This window comes from Oxyura jamaicensis, chromosome 18, assembly GCF_011077185.1.
Source record: "Oxyura jamaicensis isolate SHBP4307 breed ruddy duck chromosome 18, BPBGC_Ojam_1.0, whole genome shotgun sequence".
Classification (NCBI taxonomy): domain Eukaryota; kingdom Metazoa; phylum Chordata; class Aves; order Anseriformes; family Anatidae; genus Oxyura; species Oxyura jamaicensis.
Genome location: NC_048910.1, coordinates 8,308,151 through 8,331,108, shown reverse-complemented (window position 1 = coordinate 8,331,108; position 22,958 = coordinate 8,308,151). Strand labels below are relative to the sequence as shown.

Genomic DNA, 22,958 nt, shown 5'->3' with positions numbered 1-22,958 from the left:
TCAGCTTACATAGGAATTGAGCTTAGCACACTCCTCAGGGGCACCTGTTTGGAGTATTCAAAAATCTATGAGCTGGTACCCTTCAGAGCTGTGGAAAGCATGCTTATATGGTATCAGCTACTGTTAATCTAACTGCTCTGTAGTGGAGTTCAGCCCTTTCAAAGCGTCAGTGCATGTCTGTCATTGTCCTGCATTGTTTGCTCATATTTTCTCAGTGTCTCCTTGTACCATCTGACTTGGTTATTTGTCTGCAGGTGGGCACAGACAGGGAAGTGGAGTCACAATATTATGGAAAAACAAAAACAATAGACTGTCTTGTGAAATTCAGTTAATTCCTACTGGCTTTATCTTCTGCTGGAGGCAAAAAGAACTTGGTCCAGACATGTAAGTAAGTGACAATATAAATTTAGGCCAAATCTGTCAATATTAAAGTATGTTATTTTAGAATTAATTTCTAAAAAAAAGGCAGGAACATGAGGGGAGAAGCTCCAGGTATAGTTAGTAAATATAGTTTAGGAAGTTAGTACGGAAGTCTGAGAACTGCCACACAGCTTGAGTGCCAGATAGAACTGAAGTCAAACTGATATGAGAGCTAAAGAGACAGCTAGATATTCTGAGCAAAGATCTGACAGCTGGGAAATGATCTGATGGTAGTGAATACAAAATTGTGATGTGAGATCTTGTCAATAAAGGCTCACGATCTGAAAACTGGGGGTGCCCCAAGCATGCTAAGTTTGGGACACTGAGCTGAACATGTGCCACACACACTTGATGGACAACTGCATTGGCAAGGTACATGGAAAAGGTCAATTTTTACTGCCAGTGGATGTAGCTGGCATTACTTTTTACTGATCTGTGCTTTACCAGTTCTCAGTAGAATATGCATGCTAGTACCACTAGGCTATTTTTCCTTAATGGCATATCAAAATTTTGTTTAATCAGAGATGTTGGGCAGCTTCTTCATTTGAATTTTATACTGTGCAGAGTAAGTATTCTATATGTTGTGAATCTGATATTCTAAACTTGAAATAAGACCAGTGGTGGTGCTACCATGTTTGCCTGTTAAGAATAAAGACTTCAGGGGGAAACATTTCATTGAATACCACAGGCCACGGATGCCATTCGCAAGATTTCTTTACAGTCAGCTGCTCATCCATCAATGTCACTTCCATTTATTTGGTGAATTGTAATCTGGTGTCAGAAACAGAGTGTAAGGATGGCATTACCCAGAGCTGATGACCTTATCTACAGTTTTGGTTGCACTGCAGCAAACAGGAGCAACATCTTGAGACCTAACCTCTCAGAACAGTTTCATAGTATAAATTCTCTCCATATTATATATAACATCAGTCAACTAAATATTGTCTTACTGTATTTTCAATCAAATGCCATTTTCCATCAACTATAGCTCTGATTAGCAACATAACAGATGTGCTCTGGTAAGTAAAATGACAAAATATTATAAATTTTGTAGAAATCTTTCAACTAGCAAGGATCTTCCTTTGAAAATTTCTAGTTCCTAAAGGCTCTCACCTTGTGAAAGTTTGTTTAATGGTTTGTTTTTATATAGTGTGAACAGTATTGCTTGAGTTCAACAGTACTCTTTCCATATCCTGAATTAGGCATATGCATAACTCTCTGATAAATGAACCTAGCTAGACAGCTGACTGCAGTTACATAAGCAAACACAGCAATGCCTTCTTTGTTTCTTCTTCTAACACAAATACTATGTTCAGAGACATTCATGAAAACGTTTCCAAATTAGGGAGGGAATACACCAAATTAAAAAAGATGGTATGTTCCAGTTGAGCTGACTAATCTAGCTGTTGGTTGCAACTACAAAACCTCACTGTAAATGGGGGCTGTACCCACAAAGACCAAAATATCTGTTCTATCGAAGCTACTACAAAAGTTAATCTTCTGTACTCGTTCACATCCAACCATTTCCACTATGATTTGATAGGGTCAAACGCACATTTCCAAGTGCTCATCAGGTTCTCCCAGGGGTGGCACCAGCATGTTCCCATGGTATTTGAAGGGCTGTGTACTCCACCAAGCGGTCAGCCATTTCACTGCACTTTTGTCACCAGCCAAGAGAATCCAGTTTTGCTGGCCACCTCGTACAGGGGAGCAAGGTGAGTTCAGTACCAAAAATTATATGGAAAACAGATGAATAAATAGTATGGGATGATGTCAGCTATTTTCCTTTTCCAGTAAGTCCTACAATCCTCCAAATGCCTTGGGACCAAGTGTTTCAGCTCCTGGTACATTCTGGGAGCCTCCATGCTGCCTTCTTTTAGGGAAAGGAGAGCACCCATCCGCTTTTCTCTGAAGAGCTCTAAGCAGCTGGGAAGGTTTATGGTTTGCCTCAGATTAAAACGTAATGGCATCTGGCAGCCTTCTGGAAGCATTAAGGGTGCTAGAAAGCATCTGGCAGCTACCAAGCCTCTAGGTCATTTCTGTCCCTCTGTTCTTCAGGTAGAGATCTCAAGTCTTCACAGGAGCTCCTGGATAAAACAAAATGTTTAAGATCCCTAATTGATCTGTAGACCTGAGAACTTGTGAGGGGACCAGCAATGGTTCTGGATAAGAAGACAACCATGCGAAAAGGTAACCTAGTGTAGTAGCTACAGTCATTTTCAACTCCTACCCCAAAAAGGCCTGCCAAGAGACACACAAACATTCCTCTCTGGCTCTAAAAACCAAACAACAGACATCAGACTCCTGAAGAGAAAGACCATTGTCTTACAGAAGTGACTTCTAAACTTCTGCACACGACCTCAATTTATTAAAATAAAGACTGCTATTTTGCAAATCATCTAGCAGCTGCTCTTGCCTGAGGGCACAGCAACCAATATATTTTCCTTAGGCTCACTCGTCCATCGCACACAGTATGTGAACTGTTTCGTAAGTTGATCCTTACTGCTTCAAATATATTTTTTTTAAGATTTGTTTACTTTGCCCTGAGATGGACTACACAACATCTGAATAGGTATGCTCCATCTGTGATTTTATTCTAGCTGACTACAAGGAGTGCAATTCCTGTACTTTGCTGCATTTAGCAGCAAGATCTGGGACAGAGTAATAAAATTAGAACATGCTATACCATGCTAAAGCCAAACAGTGACTACTTGTTGTGTCTTGAAACAGATTGTGTGAGCTGAGTCCAAGTCAGCTGACTAATAGGAGCTAAAGGACAGAACAAAAATATTTATGCAAGAGAATGTAGGTGCAGCATCATTACTGCTGTGACCATCGACAGATCAAATTGGCTGGGGGGTTAATGGTGATCAGCATAGTCTGATTGTTCCAATGACAGTATGTCCTATGACATCCTATGCCCAAGGGAGAGGAATAAGGTTAGTTAGACCTATTGCACGTACTAAATATGTGTTTTAAAAAGGTCTGGATTTGCATTGTTAAAGTTCTCATGAACACAGTTCAAGCAGAGAACAAGAAGGAAAGCAATTATTAGGTGCCAATACTCCAGCTGCTGGGCGATTGCACGTATTTACATAGCATTATGCCTCAGTCCTTCCTAAGCCAATGCTATCAGCCTTTTCATGACAGTTTCAGTTGCTGGAGTAACTGGCAGGTTGCTATTTATTTAGGATTCTGACAGCTGGAACAAGCTGTTTTGCCTCCTAGCAGACACTGATAAAGAACGGTCACTTTGTGTTCCTTAGCAGAAGTCAAATATGTCTGATCAAGTCTCTGCTTGACAGTATACTGCGTAAAAAATAGTGTTTCACTAGACAGGATGTCTCTGCAAGACTTAAAAAAATATATCTAGAAAATGCGTTAAAGATAGCGGTTCTAGTTTGTATAGCCTTCTTTTAAAAATTATTACCTTTCAGAATTATGCTATTACTGTTCTAGTGACATTCTGCTTTTCACTCTCCAGCCTATGCTCAAAAGCTTGTAGGAGGCTTCAGTTCATTAGGACGCTCTTCTGTACAAGATGGTATTAACAGAGCTTGAGCTGAATTCCAGCAGGAATTTTTGCTGGATGTGCTTTAGATGTTAAAGCCAAGGAAAAAAACTTGAGTCATTAAAAGAGAATGAAAACAACAAATGGCCAGATGAAAAAGGTCAAATCCTCCTCTGGAGGGGGATGGTGGAAGCCTGAGGAAATTCTGGATCCTAACTCAGGCGCGTCATCTCACTGAGATGATGTTCTGTAGACTCTCTTGTGCAGGTCTTCTATCCTGGCCAACTTCATGTCTTCAGCTTCTAATCCAGCCAGGTGGCTCAAGCAGAGGCCCGAGGACAAAGGAAGGAACATTCCACAGCCTCATGAAAAAGGCTTGCTTTCTGAAAGGAACACACAACTAATCCATCAAGATGCAAATCAGTTTTAGTCTTGGTCTGTGAACAGACGAGAACATTTAGGGTAGGGCAGCTTTTTTACAAAAGCACAAAGTCCTTCCAAGACAAAGGCAAAGGCTTATTGCTAGTTGTTTATGACAGAGGAGTTCCTTCTGGAAGAGTCATTACAAACAGTATTGAGGCAGCAAATCACATCTTTCTAATTCAAAAGAAACAACTTATTAAAGGAAAAATATGCCTTTTCATAAATGCTTTCACACATCATCAAGATCAGAGAAGCTGTGTGTCCAAGTACCAGTTGTTCCTGCTGTGGCTTATTTGTTCTGGACTCACATTCTGCAGGAACACAGCGTTCAGCAGGAGGCCATACCAGCTGGCCTCCCCGTCCCTAGTGCTTCTGTTGGGTCACCATCCTGACCATTTTCAGTGCCATCTCTCCTTGATCAGACGGTACCTAGTACGGAGATGAGAGCACATGGTAAGCAGCTGCTGTAAAGAAGCAGGGAGTGACAATACATGCACGCTCGGTTTCCTTGCGGGTAGCGGCGCATCCTACCCCAATAGGTCTGTTATTTACCATGTGCCCAGCCTTAAGAATCCAGAAGAAAGCAAAGTTCTCATAGGCCTTGTGGAAAGCAGCTGTCTCAGTGGATTCTGGAGACACATAAAGCGCCTTCCACCTCTGTTGGCTGAACTGGTCCAAACTGGGCCATTTCAGCTTCCGGATCCATGCCTCCTGGCCTGTTAGAGATACGAGAATTAACAGAACGTTTCCATGTGCTCAGATTCTAAAAACAATTTTGCTATGCCTAGAGAAATGACCAAGGCTGCAAACAATTTAGGACAAGCAGAAGCAAGCCAATGGAGAGAGAAGGGAAAAAGCAAACAGTGAAAATATATGTGAAATCGAGTTATGGTGACTTCTTTATAGTTCACTGGAGGAAATCTTCCAGCTTCTAGGTACCAACCCACTGCTGGACTCCCTCCCAGTCCAGCTGTAGTCCCAGCAACAGCTGGATTTTTTTCATAAGCGTAAAGAAAAAAGAAGCAAAAAGCTTTATCTTTATGCTCAACAATAGCAATAGGCAGGTTTGGGTAGCCAAGTCGAACACGCACCTCTTATAGGCTCTGCAACCCTACCAATTCTGACATGTTTTGCTCAAACACCTTGAATGTCCTGCTATGGAAGAGAATCAGTCCCCTCTTGGAAATCCAAATTGATCCTTGCCACATGTGTAACTGCTTCTTTGTTTGTTATAGTCACTCAGCAAGAAGAGCCAAAGAAAGACTCTCTGTTTTCAGATCCCTGCTAGAGGATGTGGAAGTCAAGACAGCCAAAAGACCAACTCCAGGACACCAAGGGGGGAAAAGGCTTATCTTTAGACTGCCTCTGAGCTACTGGAAGAATTTACACATTAACTGCGGCTAAATTTTAGCTCAAAATATGATAAAATGGAACACCACTAACTGCTAATCTGTTTTGACAGCCTAAATGCTCTGTTTCCTGACATATTGAATGCTATGTTGTTCATGAAGGGCACGTGAATATCTAAGTGGGCAGAGAAACAAAGAATAAAGCCATTCGCAACACAAAAAGATGTTTAAGCAGCCTGTGACTGCAGGTTATCTACGTCAATAGAAAAGGCGAATGGAAGAGAGCACAGGCAGCACGAGGCATTCCAGCAACACTTGGCCTGGCTCCCACACTGCCACTTCATCAAGCCTGCATCTTGCAAGCAGCAAGGGACAAAGCCCTGCCAAAATGTGCAGGTGCCTACAAATGTTACTGAGCAGCAGATGCGACCATGCTTCAACTGCACCCTCACGGACTAATTATCAACACCTTAATTGCATCTTATCTGGCACCATGCTCTCTGCTGCAGGCTGCTCAGAGAAGGCTGACCCATGTTCTGCATCAGTCTGTAGCAGAATATGGCCTTTGCCCCACAGGACAGGATTTTCAAGGCTGAGGAGAGGACAATCTCCAAATATTTATTCATCTATTCTCTTTATGAAAAACTGTACTAATGTACACACACCTATCCAGAATAATTCAGTGGGTTATTAGCTACCTGCTTATGGGCTTTATTGAAACAAGAAAGTACTGATGTTGCATATCCATTTCCCAATACTATAATGGAAGTAAAGAAATTGCCTCTCTCACAGGGGTGTAAGCAAAACGTTAAGAGCTGCTCATTTATGACTGAAGTATTTAAGCACTGCAAGTTAGATAGGAGGTTTGCAGAAGACATCCAGGTACCAGGTACTCGTGATGACATGTTCTACTCATCACCTGTTCTGTTCCCGACCTCAGTCACAAAGTCCCTTACCCATGGTGTCAACAATGAGATCCAGCTGCCCGTTATAGACTGTAACATTGACATTGGCTGCTAAAAGCTGATCAACAATGTCAATGACAGGTTTCATGAAGTCCTCAGCCATGTTCTCGAAGACATTTGTGGACTGACCTGGTTAGAATCAGAAAGGAGACAAATTTTAACTGATGAATCCCCAAGCTGGGACAGAAACAACTGGCCAGGGGTCTCAAAACACAGTTTGTAGCTGCATAAAATCCAGCCCTAGGACAAAGTATGAGCCTGTGATTTATCAGTCTGAGGAACTAAAGAGAACCAGATAGCAGCCATGCTCCCACTGGAGCTAACACAGTACTGTTGTTTCTGGCTCCTATTACACATATACAGGGTGCTGGCATCAGTCCTTCTTACTTTTCCTTTCTGTTTTTTCCCTTCTCTCCTCCACGCCATGCAGCAGTTCATGATACCAGCCTTCTGGCAAAGAAAAACTGACAGAAATTCTTTCGGCAAGGCTCTGAGGACAAATATCAGATGCTGAGATGTGGGAGATCATCTTTCACCCATGAACTCTTAGCTGCTTGGCTAAAGACCAATACAAGCAGCAGAACCAGAACCACATCTACTATCACTGGTTTGCCTGTTACATTTTCATGTGTGAGAGTAAGTCCTCTTCTTAGGATGAAGGACAAGGAAAATTTAATCTGACTGCTTACTACCATAAAATGTCCTCCTTTGGACTGTAATACAGTGGAAGGCAATAATATATTCATTGGATCCACATTAGAAGATAAGAAAGTACCTCCCCATTTCACACAGTCAGGAATAATTTTTAGCTTCTTTCTGATGGGTCCATTCATCAATTCATTTAGGCTGTTCTTATGCATATTTTTGACATGGCGTTGGTAAAGTCTAACTGGAAAAGAGAAAAAATGCTTTGAGGAGTTGCACATTTGGAACAGCCATCCTGTATAGATGACAATTTTCAGTGTTACAGTCACAGCCATCAAACTCTTCTAGTGAAAATATACCACCATGAAGAACAATTTGTTCACTTTCACTAGAACCTCCTGAAGTCAACCCTTATTTAGGTTATGAGATAAAACAGGAAGAGCCCAACCATCCATTTCTGCTTTTGGCTAACACAGTACTTTTTCAGCTTCTGCTTTAGCCACCTGGCAGTTTCTTCTCCTCAGCAGACCAGTTATTTTAGAGTTGTAATGCTTTACTCTAGGGAGTTGACTGTGCTGTTCACCTTCCCTGCTGAAGCCAAGAGAGAAAATGCTTGAAAGAAACTCTGTACATGTGCTTATTTTCACACAGATAGATAAGCACCATGAAGCCAGAGAGTCTCATCAGAATATTTACGTGAATGGGACATTTTTATATCCTAGCTTGAAGACAAATGAAAGGCATTAACAGGAAGTAACTTAAAGGTCATAAAACCTGTGTCGCAATTACACTACTTCCTTGGAGTAATCTGTGCAGTATGCAGGTGGAGATTTAATCTATAGAGGGGTTGCTCCAGGGGTTGCTTCCTATTCATCCCTATTTATGCAAGAGCAATCAAGTTCTGCTCAGGAGAATATCCTTTGGATCTGACGGTCCCATTTTAAGGACAGTCCCATTTTAAGGACTGATGCTGTTCCCACTATCGGAGTTGATGGTATGTGAATGCAACCAGAACCCCAGAAGCTCAAGTACTTAAATACAACTTACTGAGATGAAGATTTTCTTGTTCATTTGCATTCATTTCTGGAACTTCCTTAGTCATGATGTTATAAAAGTTCACATTGTCTGTGTTCTGAAAACACAAGATAGTTTTTGTAACAGTGTTACTGAAACATTTCTCAGATCCCAGGAACAGAGTTCCTTCTGAAAAGAAGAGGTAAGGCCTAAATGAAGGACACTGTGACCTGCCACTTGTCTACATATCAGGAAGTTATTTATGGAAAAACTTTGGTTCTACATTTGCTTTGAGAATGGTAAAGAGTTTTCTCAAGTCTGTTGTTCACGTGTGGTTTGTGCCAGAGATGCTACTTCTTTAGAAAAGGTGTGAAGCTACAGAAAGCTCTACAGCCTGCAAATGACTGCAGATTCTCATAACTCATTACAGAGATAGTTACAAGCAATACTTCCAAATACTTCCCCGTTCTGCTAGATCTAGTCTAGCCCAATGCTTCCTCTTGCTCAACATTCTCCCATCCTACAACCCTTCAACATCCCAAATGCCTCCTCAAGACAGTAGTGATAGGTATCCATCATCCCTCTTTTGGAACTGCTGACATCGAGAGGTCTGAGAATCATTCAATGACAGCTCTGATGCAGACAGTAGACTGACTACATCCAAAGGACAAGTGTGATCACTGTTGCCATTAGAGAAGTTACTCAAGATTCTTGAAGCTCCGCTTTACTTAATTGTCAAATCTTAATAGTTATGAGGCACAGGTTAGGAATGAGCTCACAACAGCCACCCTATTGGAACTGAAATGCTTGCACCCTTACAGCGATCAGAGCCGGAAGGAAAGACAAACATGTTTGAAGAGAAGGGCAAAATGGGAACCACTAGTTTCTACCAAGGAGTAAGAAGTGAAACCAACTATGTGCAAAGCACTGAGAAAGAAAGAGGGGAGTGGGAAGCAGCTCAAGATTAGTCTTTCAATTTGAGGAACCCATAATTTTACTTGTACTAAAACTACAAATACAAGAAAGATTGAAATTTTGGAGCAACCCTTCAACAGGAAAAATGAGAACAAAGTTTTACCTAGTTTTAAAGCTTTAACTTGTTAAGTAATAAGATGCATTTACCCACAGTAACAGCATATAATTTGACGTTCCTTTCCATCTTATGATCCTATTGTACTTTTTTAAATAGAAGATTCAAACTTGAAACGCGTGCCTTGCTGGATGCAGTTTTCAACAGTCAAAACAAAGCTTTCAAGGAGACGTAGCTCATTCAAGTTGAACGTGGGTTCTACAGAAATCAATGGGACTAGGGGAGTGCTAAAAATTAGGCATCTATTTAAATAATGTGACAGGTTGAAACCTTTATGCAATACCGCAAGCCCGTGTGGACTGCTCTTCCCACTGCCTCTTATAATCACACAGCAGTGCACAGCAAACAAACAGCTCTTTTACACCAGCAGTATCATAAAACACATACTGGTGGAAGCGACTGGTCAGGGGTTGGAGGATGCACACCGACCCAGTGCTTGTAGAAAGGAAAACCTGGCATTGGGTGCTCTCCCAAGCACCAGCTATTTATTAATGCTGCTCAAAGATCTTACCTCTTCAATGACACTTTCAGCCTTGCTCCAGAGCTCAGTGGCCAGGCCATATTGATTTTTATTTATTGCATCCATTATTTCTTTAGCAACAGCAGTCACCTCTGCTAGACCATGATCATCAAGGAGAGACTAGAAGAGAAACACAGTAGGACAGCTTTAATTATATTTCCACATTAAATTCTCATTAACAGTCTCCATGCATGAGAGATTTTATACTCATTAAGAGCTAACCTTAAAATCAACCTCCGTTTATACTATATGGTAGTACAAGTTCTCAGAAGACCAAGAGTTTAAGGTACTTACGGTGCTATAAAGATAGGGCCCCCAAGACAGCACAGAATCTAAAGAAACAGAACAGATTTCAAACATCTACATTTTTGTCATATGATTTCCTTTATTATAGCAAAAATGGTCATGACAAAAACACAGAGATAAGTTACTCAGTGAAGAATTACTGTCTGCTCACTTTAGTCTGAAGCTTACATGCCACAGAGCAGGCTCCTTACAAATCTCGAGAACCATTAAGACTACTTCAATGCCATAAACATTAATCGGTGAAATTTATTTAAAGCAACAGACATGTTCTTACCAAAGCGTTCTTACTGCAGCACGTTGCTACAGCACGGGGAGAAAATGGACAAAGTCTAGGCATAGTCTAAACTGATCTATTTGCAAATATTACAGGGAAAAAACAGTTAGAGAACAAATCTGTTTTCTAAGATCATTTATAAGGTTTCAAGGATCAGATGATCCTTCTAAGACAGGTAGGAGTTGGCTTGATACTGTCCCATGTCACAGAGAATCTGTGGAGCCTACCCTTGTAAATTTTACTGAAGACTAAGAATCGTTTTCTTTTCTTGGCCTTCACCAGACACACACCCTATCTTCTCCATGTCAGCAAGCACATCAGTTCCCTAGCACAAGGTCTCCTTGTGAAAACAGGGAGAAAACTTCAGTTGCAACCTTGTGGAGCATCTGGTGGCCACATTTTATTTGCAGTACTCTTATCAAAACACCACAGACACTGTAAAGATTTGTAAGGACATTTCACCACCACTTCACTAAAAATGCAAGAGTGCTCCTTACTGACTTTGCTCTCAGACTGTTCATGGCTTCGATATATTTAAAAGATACATTCAATCACAGCCTGCAATACTAAAATATTTATTTTTGGTGATTTGATTTACCAGACTCTCTAGAGATTTAATTCCCTTAAGGCAGGGTTGGTATTTTTGACTGTAGATACCCATGAAGTGATTTTAAACGTACCCAAAGGAGAAATCCATGAGTCTCCGAGAGCAGTCCCAACAAAATTGCACTTTATACTTCCTTTTTGAACAGCCTTGGTAATAAGAGGAAAAATAAAAACAAGCCTTCTTTTAGCAAGAGATTCATGACTCTAAACCAGTTTTCTTTATGTGAAAAACAAAAATGGGTTATTGACCTGATGTAGGCAAGAGGCACAGCATATTCCAGGAAATAGTAGAATTTGTAGAATACCACATTTTAAAGTGAAAAGTAAACTACACCCCAACTACATACCTCATGAAGCGCTAAGGCAATGCCAGCAGCCATTTTACCTCCATAAGATTCAGAAAATATGTAGAATGGGATGGTCTGGAGAGAGAAACCACATAATGAACCTGTTAGACAGAGGGCAGAACACACCCCCAACCCTCTTCCACATCCCGCAGAACCCAGGAGCTGGCTTATCACTTCTCACTATCCAACACTGGAGATTTTTGATTCTAAGTTGCAGATAAGATTTCCACAACATACTGGTGTAATTACCAGGAGGAGTTTTGAAGTGGGCACTTCAGTATTTTGGAACTAGGAACGGTCATGATCCTACATGCTTCTCAGGTCACAACAGACAATAATGCACCCTTTTGATTACCTAGCTGGTGCCAAAGACAGATATTCAAGATACCAGTTATAAATTGTGAAAAATCAGAGGCAGTTATACCTGCAGTGCCTCCCCCCAGCTGCACGCTACCTAGTAGCAGATGTTTCCTGTTCACCAATTCCTTTTGAGAACTATTTAAAAATCAAAGAAAAATAGGATTCTAATCAATAATTCAAATCACTTACCTGGAATTCTGTTCTATGCGTGAAAAAGTCTCTAAGAAAAACCATCATATCAGAGACTACTGTGGTAAGGTTTTTGGCAAACAAGCTGCAGTCATCCACATAACTGAATCCAGTGCCGACGGGATTATCCACAAACAAGATACTGGCTGCCTGCAACTGTACAAGCAGAAAGCGAGTTTCTATGAAATCTCAGTTCAGCTAACAGTCCAGCAGAGCACCACTACTGTAAACTATGGTTGTGATGCACAGAAGTCTAACAGTCACCATATCCCTGACCCTGAAAGAACCTGCCGAAAAATTAGGTACAAGTCCAACACAGGGAATGGTACAGGTGGGACTTTTGTCTGTCAGATGTCAAACATGCTATCGGATAGTGCCAAGTTGTGTAGTTACAAGTGTACACATAGCAATCAATAGATCAGCACAGAGATAGCTAGCACGGCTCAGAGCAGTACAGCTCATACAAGAGGTACAACAAAGTCTTTCTATTTCCAGTCTGTAACAGGAAAGGCACCCAAAAATCCCAGTCCTTCAAGGGCAGATCATCCATGTGATCTAGCGATCTCCAGAGTGGTTAAGGCTATCGGTTGACTCACAGCATAAATATGTTCTGTTGAATAAACCTTCATAGGCAGCTATAATTACAGCTGGTTTCCCTTGAAGGTGATACTGGGCTTGTAATTATGATCCCTCGGTTATACGTTGCCAGCCACCCAGAAAAGCCTTCATGAGTGTATGCAATGAAGCAACGAAATAACATCCTCCTAGAATTTCCCTGCTCTCCGTTTCCTCAGACATGTGCAATTCACAGATTCATGGAAGGCCAGCAAATCCATCAAATCAAATTAACAGGCTAATTCTTCAGTTCTTAACAAGGCTACTCATATAAGCCATTTTTATTAACCACACCATTTTAAGATGAAGTATCATAATTCTATTTAATTTTAAATAGAAATTCTTCTGTGTGTGTTTTTGCCTAGCAATCTTTTGCCTACACAAGCAACAAACATTTTTCAATCAATTATTAGAAGCTGAACTCTCCACTATACCCAGGTTGTATTTCTTGGTTTCATTTCTTTGTCTAATGGACCAATCTCTTCAAAGTTCCCAAATCCGCAGCCTGAAGCTCCTGGACCTCCCTAAGGGGAAACAGCAAATGACAAGTAAATTAGAAGGCAGCATGGTAGAGATGTGAGAGACAGGAGAACAAAAGCAACCCCCTAAGCACAACAATGTATCTCGTGTTTAAAGAAGCGTCCTTTGCCCTACATGTTAACTTACAAAGAAGGCTCTCTTCCTCATTGTCTTTCATTTTGCATACACAAGCTATTTCCAAATGGAGAAGCAATCACCCAGTTGTGAAAGTATCTAATGAGTTGCATGCTATGAGTGCTGTTTGAAAACCTTTCCCCTTATTCCCTTAATACCTAGTGCAAAAAAAAAAAAACAAAACGCTAAGAACAGAGGTTTGCAAGTCATTATTTTTTCTCAGCATGTACAACGTGTGCATTTCACTGAAAAAATAACACAGAAGGGAAAGGACCAAATCAAGTGATTATATTCGCCATTAATTTCTGAAATGTAATACTGGAAGTGAATGTGGAGCACACACCACTGACTTTTATCAGTTGTGATTGAATGGAACCAATCTCTAAAACAATCACAGTCTCTCTGACTTGTTTCCTTACAGCAATTATCCTGCATCTCTGATTGTTTCATCTACTCTCCGTCTAAACATCATTTAGGCTGTAAACTCCTCAGGAAAGGTGCTGTGACGCTTCTAAGTACTTGTCATGTCTGGCACAAAAAGCACTAACGTTGCTTGAAAGATAAGAACAGCTGCTATTTCTGCAGTTTAACTCGAAGAGTAGTTGAGGGCTCCGCACAATCACAGAATGACATTTTCATTATTTCTTGCTAATCTGAACGCTTCCTTCACAACGTGAAGTATTAGAATCAGACAGCTTTGAACACTATTTCTGTCGAGCTGTAAAGTACCTACCACACTGAACCAGGCACAGATGGAAAAAGTTCTTGTCTAAGTGCTTTTACTAAGCCTTACCTGAAGCCACATGATGAGAGGTAGCTCTGTGAAGTCCTTGGTTGGGTTGTTCGCGTAGTAGAGCCACCAGAACATGTGGGCTTTACTTCGGACTTGCACATATCCCCACAGCTCTTTGGGCTCTTGGGGTTGCTTCAGCACCACACCTTGGGGGTAAGACAAACATTCAATAAAACAAACAAACAAACAGCTAAGTCCAAAAGGTTCAGCTGCGGGCTTTCTACCAGATTTGTTCCACAACATTACATTTCAATCTCGGGTGTGATAATTAGAGGCGCTTCCATTAAAGAAATTACTATAAGAATCATACTTCCACCCCCGTGGCTGATTTACCATCAATGAATGCGGTTAGGCGTGCAATTAGGCGCTCGCTTCCCAGCGCCTGACATCCCAGCTGCTGCGGGCACAGCACCGGGCAGCCGCTGCGGCAGGATTGTCACCGAGCCACTGAGCGGCTGCGGTGGGCAGGGACCCCCGGGGGCCACCTGGCCCAGCCCCAGCAAGGTCACCTAGAGCACAGGACGGCATCCAGGCGGGTTTGGGTATCTCCAGACAAGGACACCCCACAGCCTCTCTGGGCAGCCTGTCCCATCGCTCCGTCACGGAACCCTTTGAGTTCTCCCTCCCGTGGCGATGAAACCTCCCGTGGCTCCCTTTACACCCGTCACCCCTTGTCCCGTCACTGGCCACCACCGAGAAGAGTTTGCCCCGTCCTCTTTCCACGGTCCCTCAGGTGTTTGCAGAGATCGATGCGATCCCTTCCCAGTCTCCTCCCTGGGCTGAACGGCCCCCGCTCGGTGTCCCCTCACAGGACCGAGGCCCCTTCCCCAACCCCCCCGCCCCGTACCTGCCGCCAGCGCCGCCAGCCCCAGCCCCAGCACGGCTCCTGCCCGGCGCGGCGCCATCCTCCCGCCGCTGTCACGCGGGCGGCTGCTGCACCACCCCTGCGACCTCCTCTCCCCTCCCCTTCCTCCCCTCTTCCTCCTCCTCCTCCCGCCGCAACATGGCGGCGCCCGGCGGCGGCGGCGGCGGCCCTCTTCGCCTGCGGCTGCTGTTCGACCACCCTCCGCCGGGCAGCCCGGGCTGCGCGCTGTGCTGGCTGCTGCTCGAGCCCGGCCAGGCGCGGCTCATCACCGACCTCGTCAGCATCATCCGCCACAGGTTCGGCTTCAGCCGCCGGGCTCGCCTCAGCCTCTTCTTGGACGGGGCGCTGCTGCCGCCCACCGAGAGCGCCCGCCTGGTGCGGGACAACGACGCGCTGAGGTACGGCCGGGGAGGGAGGTACGGGCGGGCACGGAGCCTGCCCGGGGGGGGGGGGGGGGGTCCCTGAAGGCCCTGCCGGAGCCGTCGTCGCCCCCAGGCTCTGCAGGGTTTATAACGGTACCGGGCCGGGCATCCCCGCCCCAACGGCCCGCAGGGTGCCGTGAGGCTCACCTAACCCGGTGTCTGCTTGTTGGCAGAGTGAAGCTGGAAGGGGTGCTCGCGGATGGTGATGATGAAGAGGTGGATGATGACTTCTCCTATACACCAAACAAAGGCAAAAAAAGGCATAAACAAAAGCAGAAAGAGGAGGGATTGTCTAGGAATGAAGATGACAGGCATAAAAAGGAAAAGAAGAAGAATAAACATAACCCTGAGTATTCCTCTTGTAGAGAAGAGACCTCTCTAGATATTTTGGACTCTCAAAAGAAACGCAAGAAACGAAAAAGAAAGGAAGAAGTTAGTGGGAGTAGACTCACAGAAGGTAAGGAAGAGAGCCCTACTGACCGATCTAAAAAGCTTAAAAAAGCGGAGAGGGAGAAGCAGTTGGCAACAAAAACAAAGGATGGAAAGCACACAAAGGTTGCTGCAGCAAAGGCGGCTTTAGAACAGGAAAATGACAGTTTTTCTTTAAATTATGGTAAAAATAACACCAAAAAATTGACAACAGAGTCCAGGAAAAAGAGGGTGGGAACTTCAGATTCCTCCAGCACGTCATCTGACAGCGACAGCAGTGAATTAAATATAAAGAAAAATAAATCTTCCCATAAACCTGCAGTGGCAACACTTCCCAGAGACAAATCCCAAGCTGCTACAAACTCTGAGGTGAAAGCTGCTGTTTCTAATAAAGTGACTGTAAAATCTAAAGCTGAAAAATCCACTAAGACTGCAGTTAGTAAGACTGCTAAAAAATCACAGTCCTCTAGTGAGGATTCTGACTCAAGTACAGAGGATGAGAAAGTGGCACCAGCACAAGACAGTACCACAAAGGAAAAGTCATTGCCTAACAATGTAGCAGCTGTAAAAGCCAGTACCACCAGTGCTCCCAAAGCAAAGACTTCCTCTTCAGAATCTGACAGTTCAGATTCAGAAAAACTTGTTATTAAAAAACCCACAGCAAATGCTGGAATGAGTAATTCCATAGTAAGAAACAGTGCTAAACCATTGCCAACCAGTATTCAAGGACTGGTCGCCAGCCCAGGTCGTGGAAGGGGGCGTGGAACAGGAGAGGATAACTTCTGGAGAGGACCTAGGGGCCGTGGGTTTCGTGGGATGATGAGGGGTCGAGGCCGTGGGAGAGGAGAAAACCTTGGCTTCTTCTATAACTACAACAGTGAAGGCCAGAAACAGAGGCAGATAAACGAAGCTGTGACAAATACTTCTTTTCTCGTCCAGGTGAGTGACTTACGCAGTCATTGGTCACCTTTCTCTTGCAGATCTAACTATACAAAAAACGTACAGGGTGAGAGTAGTTTAGAAAAGCAGAAATAAGTAAGTAGGATAAAGGTTGATGGATCTTAACTTAGTGATGGATCTTAGCAAGTCTGATGTTTACAGTATCCATTTAGCAGCCTGAGAGCATTTATGAAACCATACTTAAGAGATTGTATTATCTATCTCAAAGCACTCATATACGTACCTTACTATTCTCAGAGTTTCTTACAATTCCTACATCACAAACATTATATTCTCTTTTTATAAAAACAGTAATTAAATCACTGGGTTTATTGTTTGTTTCGCAGAATGCCGTGGAGGTCCCCAAGAGAGACTATAGTGTATTACCTCTTCTAGCTGCCCCACCACAAGTGGGAGAAAGAATTGCCTTTAAGGTAAAGAACTTTTGAAATACTGAATGTTACTGGGCTAAAATTGCTTCATTTGGGTCGCTCTTAAGTTTTGCATGATATGATACAAATGGTGCAGTCCTGACAACCAAAAGCTTACACTTCAGAATATGATCTTGCATTGTTCAGGGACTGGTAGTCTAAAAGTATAAGGATTAAGAATCCATAAATTAATTTTAATATTGTTCTTCTTTCAAAACTGTTTTTTTTAAACTTCAACAAGTCGTTCAGAATGTAGAACTGCTTCCAAATGTTTGTAGGCTCTGAAAGCATTCACTCCTCTTGCTGTCCTTCTAACCTAATAGTTTCCCATACTATAGAAAATATTACAGTTTCTGTTCTTGGCCCTAAAAATTATTTTCTGACTTAGATTTTTACAAAGGTTTTGAGCATACAAATAGAGCTGGGTAATTCTGGCCTGAAATTAGATAGGGAGGAGTTTGAGTGTTTGCAGAGTGCTTGAATCATCTGCATCACCAGGCTTTTCCATTCTCTGGCGGCGCCAGCCTCCCATCTTCCCGGATAACAGAGCATTGCCTCTACTGATGTAATAAAACTCTCATATTCAAAGACCTGAAAGTTTTCTTGACCTGGTATGTGCTGGCTGACTGTTGCAGATCGTGGGATCTAGATGAGCGGTGCTCACCAGTGGCATAAGGCAAAATCTTGGCTCTTGTTAAAATCCTTCACAAAAAGAATAAACATAACCTGTTTTTTTATTATTATTATTATTATTAACAATTCCACATTGTGGTTGGACTTGTTAATCTTAAGTCTCTTCCAACCTAAATGATTCCATTATTCAGTATCTTAAATGCATTTCTCTAGACTTGCTATATTTATACAGCACAAGCAAAGAAGTGTCCACTGTTGTTTCGATGTGAATTTCCATGTACACCTGTACAAAGGCTCCCTTACTTGGCACCCAATCAGTTCACAAATAACTGACCTTTCAGGCTTTACCTTCTCAAAGTTTCTCTCTATCCTGAGGATGGTTTCAAGGTTTATGTTTAAATATAAGAATGACATAAAGAAGCATTATCCCTCTCCTATGTGCAAGGAAAGTTGGTGTTAAAATTATATGTTATTAAAAAAAAATCCCTATGTTATTATTTCTCTCTATAATGTTTCTAAAATATTATTGCAAAGCTTACCATAAATAACAAATAATTATACTTCACCACAAAATAAAAAAAGAAAAAAATGAAATCACTGGAGCTGGTGAGACTGGATCCTTCTCTTTGATCTCATTTCACAGCCTGACCTGAACAGAAATCTTTTGGAGCAGTGAGTCCTGAAAGACTGCCTGAGACTGTGATAGGTGTCAGGATCTAGGAGTAGGAGACTTGGTTCTTGCACCTCCCTCTTGCTGAAGAAGCCAAGTCTGGGTATAGGTGGCATCTTAAAGGATCATAAGAAGTTGTAACTTATTTGTGTTTCTTTCAACAGCGCTTGGAACTAACTGAAAATTACAGTCCTGAAATTTCAGACTATAAGGTATTGTTTTTCCTTCCCCTCAACTCACTGAAAGAAATATTATAGGTGAGATAAGACTTAAATATTTTGAGGTTGTATAGTATTTTTCTTCTCACCTGATTGAGTCTGCAGATGATTCTTTGTGCAGCAGTAAAAATTAAAACCTAAAACCCAAAGCTAGCTGAAAACTAGGTGAAGCTGTTATTAAAAAAAAAAAAAAAAAGTATTATTAACGATCATTAGTATTTTAGAGATGACAGAAAAACAGACCTTCAAGTAGAAAAATGTAGCTGTATTCAAGTATACTGCTCTTTGAAGTCAAGGTAAATTCTTAATATTGGTGTAAGTAAAACTCAGTACCTACTGAAATAACTTGGTTTCTTGGAAAGTACTGATGTAAACTACAAGGACAGTGACAATATCCTGACCTTATTGATACTTCTAACTGCAGATTGCTAAATGTTAATACCTTGCAGATTTTATATGTAGAGATAGAAGTATGTATCTGTTAAATTTTTCTAATTGTGATCAAGTATCAGAATGGTTGCAATGTGGAATGGTTATCCAGTGCTGAGATGTATCATACCAGATTCTTTTCTTGTTGCCTTATAAAGGAGGGGAAAATAATCAGTTGGAATGCTGATAAAAAACAGATCGAGCTTGAGATCCTATCATCTTCAACATGCCAACGTACGTACCCTGGGACACTGCATGTGCATCACTTGAAAAATAACTAGTCTCAGGCACATTTCCTGTTCTATGAGCATTTCCAATCTCCTCCTGTTCTTTCTCAACCTTCTTCCCCCCTCCAAACTCCCTCTCCAAAAAGTCTATTTAAGTCAAGAAGTTCTGACACTTGCTAGTCTTGAAGAGAATGCTCATACATGCTTGCAAAATGAAATTTCTCCAGTCAGTAACTCATTTCCATTGCTGTTTCATTTCCTGAAGAATTAAAATGATGATATGGAACTCCAGAGAACATTTTAGGTCCTAATGCTGTTATTTGTGAAGTCAGTGAAGCCACTGTCTCCACTGGATGTGAAACGGAGCCCATACAATGACAAAGTACACTTCAGAGACCCAGAAATATGGATGTGTGTGCTGCAGTTGACATTTATACCAGCACTAATGAATCATTATCATATCAGCATTTTTCTCAAATCTAGGCAGCATGTTGTTGACAAATCTTTTTCATGCATAGTTTTACTAGGTAATTACCTTAATTTTGTTGTGTAGAGTTCAGTTCTCCTTCAGAGTTTTGTTAGTTACAAACATTGCTGATATGGTATATGTTTGAAACTCAAAAGACGCTAAAGAGGGTTCATACCAAGTGGATTAATAATGTGAGGTGTGGGTACTGTGTTGTGGAAAAGCATAACATAAATACAGACTAATGTCACAGCTCAAGTGGTTCCCTGAACCTCTGGAGCCTCAATTATTGCAGCAGTTTAGACTAATCACTTAAAACTAACAAAACAAACCAAAACAAACAAAAAATACACAGCTGTGCTTGACTAGCTTTCTAAACATGGTGAAAATGTCAACCTGTTGCTTTTTGTTCATAGTTAAGAAGCTTTTTTTTTTTTTTTTTTTTAAAGCTGCTAAAGAGCCAGGGAAATTTGATCTGGTTTACCAGTCTGCAGATGGAGGTGAGCTGATAGAGTACGCTGTTCCTCATGATACAAAGGTATGTGCATATCTTGAAGTCTGCTGCATGTTTTTTGCGTAGGTGATGTACTTCCTGCTTTATGACACTGTTCGTCTCAGTGAGATGCCTTTTATAATAATGCATCTGATTGAAAGCAAAAATAATTGGCCCTTTCTAGCAAGAATGTACATGATTACAAGATAATAACTTCATGCGTATGTTTTCAATTAACTAGATTCAAAACCCGTCATCAGACAGTGTAACCTTTTAGTTTCGCCTAACAAACAAGATCATGTCTAGATAGAGCATCAGTTCTTAAAAGGTTGTTCCTTTGAGGAAGTCTTTCTTGTGCATCTGGAAGGCTGAGATTCACTAAGATCACCAAATCACAGGAAGAATCTGATCTGTGATCAGTAGTGCTGCTGTTAAGTCCAGACAGAGCATAACGTAGAACAAAACTACATCTGCCTGTATACTTTGTACATGCTAACTATTGTCTGTATTTTGCCTGCAGATAACTGAAAGCTGGGATGCGCTGATAGAACCAAGACTGATTGTTGAGCCTCCACTTAACGGATCAGGCATTGAAAACGGAGCAATCTAAGATGTGAATACATGTAAATAATTGTATGGACTTGTTTTGTGAAATACTATCTTCGAGTTCATAGGGCAGCAGATGCACTGGTGAATATTTTTAATAAATGGTTTTGAAATGAAATTGATGCAAAAGAAAAAAACACTTTTTCTTAGGATATGTTTTTTATGTAATACAAGAATGCTTTGTTTATTATAGTAAATCTTTAATATAGATTTCATTTTTTAAATAGAATCTTAGTCACACTTTTCATATCCCACCACTGTGAGCTGTAAAACTGGAATGGTTTGATCAAAAATACAAAATATGACCTTGTACTGTCAGTAGCTCCATTTAAATGTCTTGTTTTGTCTAGAGCAGTATAACTGCCATACAGTGGCAGCTTGCTGTAAGGATAATTAAAGACCAACATTTAAAAATCAAATAGTATTGATATGCGTGACTCTTCCTGTACGGCTGCAGAGAGTGATACAAATGCCATGACCTTGCAGTTGTGTACAGGGTTCACTTGGATGTGTCAACAAAAATGTACAGACTTTAAGCTTCTGTAATTTTGAAAGGCAGATAAATACTATTTGTAACAGAATTTTGTCTGGAACCAGTGGAGTATTACAGGAGTCCTAGACAAAGCTGTGTCCCTGTGTGTTAATCTGTGTGCGCTCTGAAAACCTTTTTCAGCAAACCCTTTTGCCGCTGAAGTGTCTGTACTGACTCTCTTCTTTCCTTTCTAATCACAGAACGGGTCATCATGTGGTAGTGGTACATTTATTGACATCTCTGCTAAATACCAGTGTTGAGTTAGGACCTTGTGCCCTAAAGGTATTGTACTTGCATCTTGGCAAATCTTAAAATTCAAGACTCTCCATGTCTCAGATAGTTGACTCTTAAGCAGAACACATTAAAAAAAAAAAAAAAAAAGACAGACCTGGGTACAACAGAAACCTGAAGAGCTGCACGTCATGGTTTAGCTAGTATATATTCTGACTAATGCATGTTTACATTAAAATATTGCACACCTTTGTGTTACTATTAAAATGTCTCCACTGTGAAGAAATGCTTTTTATCAGTAAAATTAATTTGTGTTGCAGTTCTCTTTAGTTGCTGTTGTTTTATGTTAAAAATCTGATTCTAAATGTGGATATACTTGCAGACTGGACAAAGGGAATGCTTCTGATACCAGCGCAACCATGTGGAGACAGAATTAATTAAAAGATTGTCCTTTAAGGAAATTGTTAATTCTGAATTCTTATAAAACTGCAAATATTAAATGCAAGTATTTCACAGCCTGTTAGAGCAGCATTTGCCTCTTGTTCCGTTGCCTACTCTATGTTTTGGGTATAAGGTAAAGATACAGCGTCCTGTGAGAAACAGATCATGATTGAAAACAAATATACCCCAGAGAAAGGATGTTCTGAAGATAAAAGCTTGAGTTTTATTTAACCATTGCTACCAAGTTAGCACAAAACTCCTGTTTCGGTGCACAATTTAAATCAAGTAAATGCCATCTGATAGAGATGGCTTACTGCCCTCCCTGCCACACTTGTTCTTGACAGAACTAGTCACTTGTTTCCTCATACCAGGCAAGCTGGAACAAGGCTGGGTCGCTAAATTGGCAAGAAATGCAGAATAAGGTAGATGTGCACATGAACCACAGAGGGAGATGGTGCTACTCTGAACAAAACTATTTTGCTTTTTTTCTGTCACCTTGCAAGCCCCACTGCTGCAGCAGCCCTAGCTATCAGTCACTGCAGCTCCTTGCCACCTTCCTTTATGAAATTTAGAATTACAGATTTGTTAAGAAAAAAAACCTGTTCATGTTTTTTTTTTTTTTAAAACAACTCAAAATGTGTAAGTTTGACCTAGCAGGCTACAGTCATAAGTGTGCAACCTGCTGTACAAATAATAAACTTTTGCAGCGAGAAGCTGGCAGACAGAAGGTGTTGAACAGATCTTAAGAGACCTAGGAGTTTGCTGCAGTGACTACAGACCTGCCAAAAATACAGTGTGTCAGTTCTTCAGGAGTTTGGAGATACTTATAATTTTGATGGGGAAAT

The 22,958-nt window shown here is 41.4% G+C and overlaps 2 protein-coding genes across 3 annotated transcripts; one reads left to right on the top strand and one right to left on the bottom strand.

Annotated features, from left to right (window-relative positions):
• Positions 1-3,986: 3,986 nt before the first annotated feature.
• On the bottom strand, positions 3,987-15,087 carry SCPEP1 (serine carboxypeptidase 1). 2 transcript variants are annotated; one of them, XM_035342089.1, is made up of 13 exons: positions 14,929-15,087; positions 14,082-14,227; positions 13,069-13,158; positions 12,020-12,175; positions 11,471-11,545; positions 11,198-11,270; positions 10,232-10,269; positions 9,929-10,057; positions 8,361-8,445; positions 7,444-7,557; positions 6,660-6,797; positions 4,907-5,070; positions 3,987-4,783 (listed from the first exon to the last, which is right to left on the bottom strand). In XM_035342089.1, the coding sequence occupies exons 1-13, from the start codon at positions 14,984-14,986 to the stop codon at positions 4,718-4,720; spliced, it is 1,332 nt and encodes a 443-aa protein (XP_035197980.1). In that variant the 5' UTR covers positions 14,987-15,087; the 3' UTR covers positions 3,987-4,717. The 2 variants fall into 2 exon arrangements, with proteins under 2 accessions (XP_035197980.1, XP_035197982.1); XM_035342091.1 differs by lacking the exon at positions 14,929-15,087 and adding an exon at positions 14,396-14,596.
• COIL (coilin) lies at positions 15,043-22,127 on the top strand. Its single transcript, XM_035342087.1, has 7 exons — positions 15,043-15,344; positions 15,542-16,736; positions 17,084-17,170; positions 18,635-18,682; positions 19,276-19,351; positions 20,260-20,348; positions 20,824-22,127. The coding sequence occupies exons 1-7, from the start codon at positions 15,085-15,087 to the stop codon at positions 20,911-20,913; spliced, it is 1,845 nt and encodes a 614-aa protein (XP_035197978.1). The 5' UTR covers positions 15,043-15,084; the 3' UTR covers positions 20,914-22,127.
• The last annotated feature ends 831 nt before the right edge of the window (positions 22,128-22,958 follow it).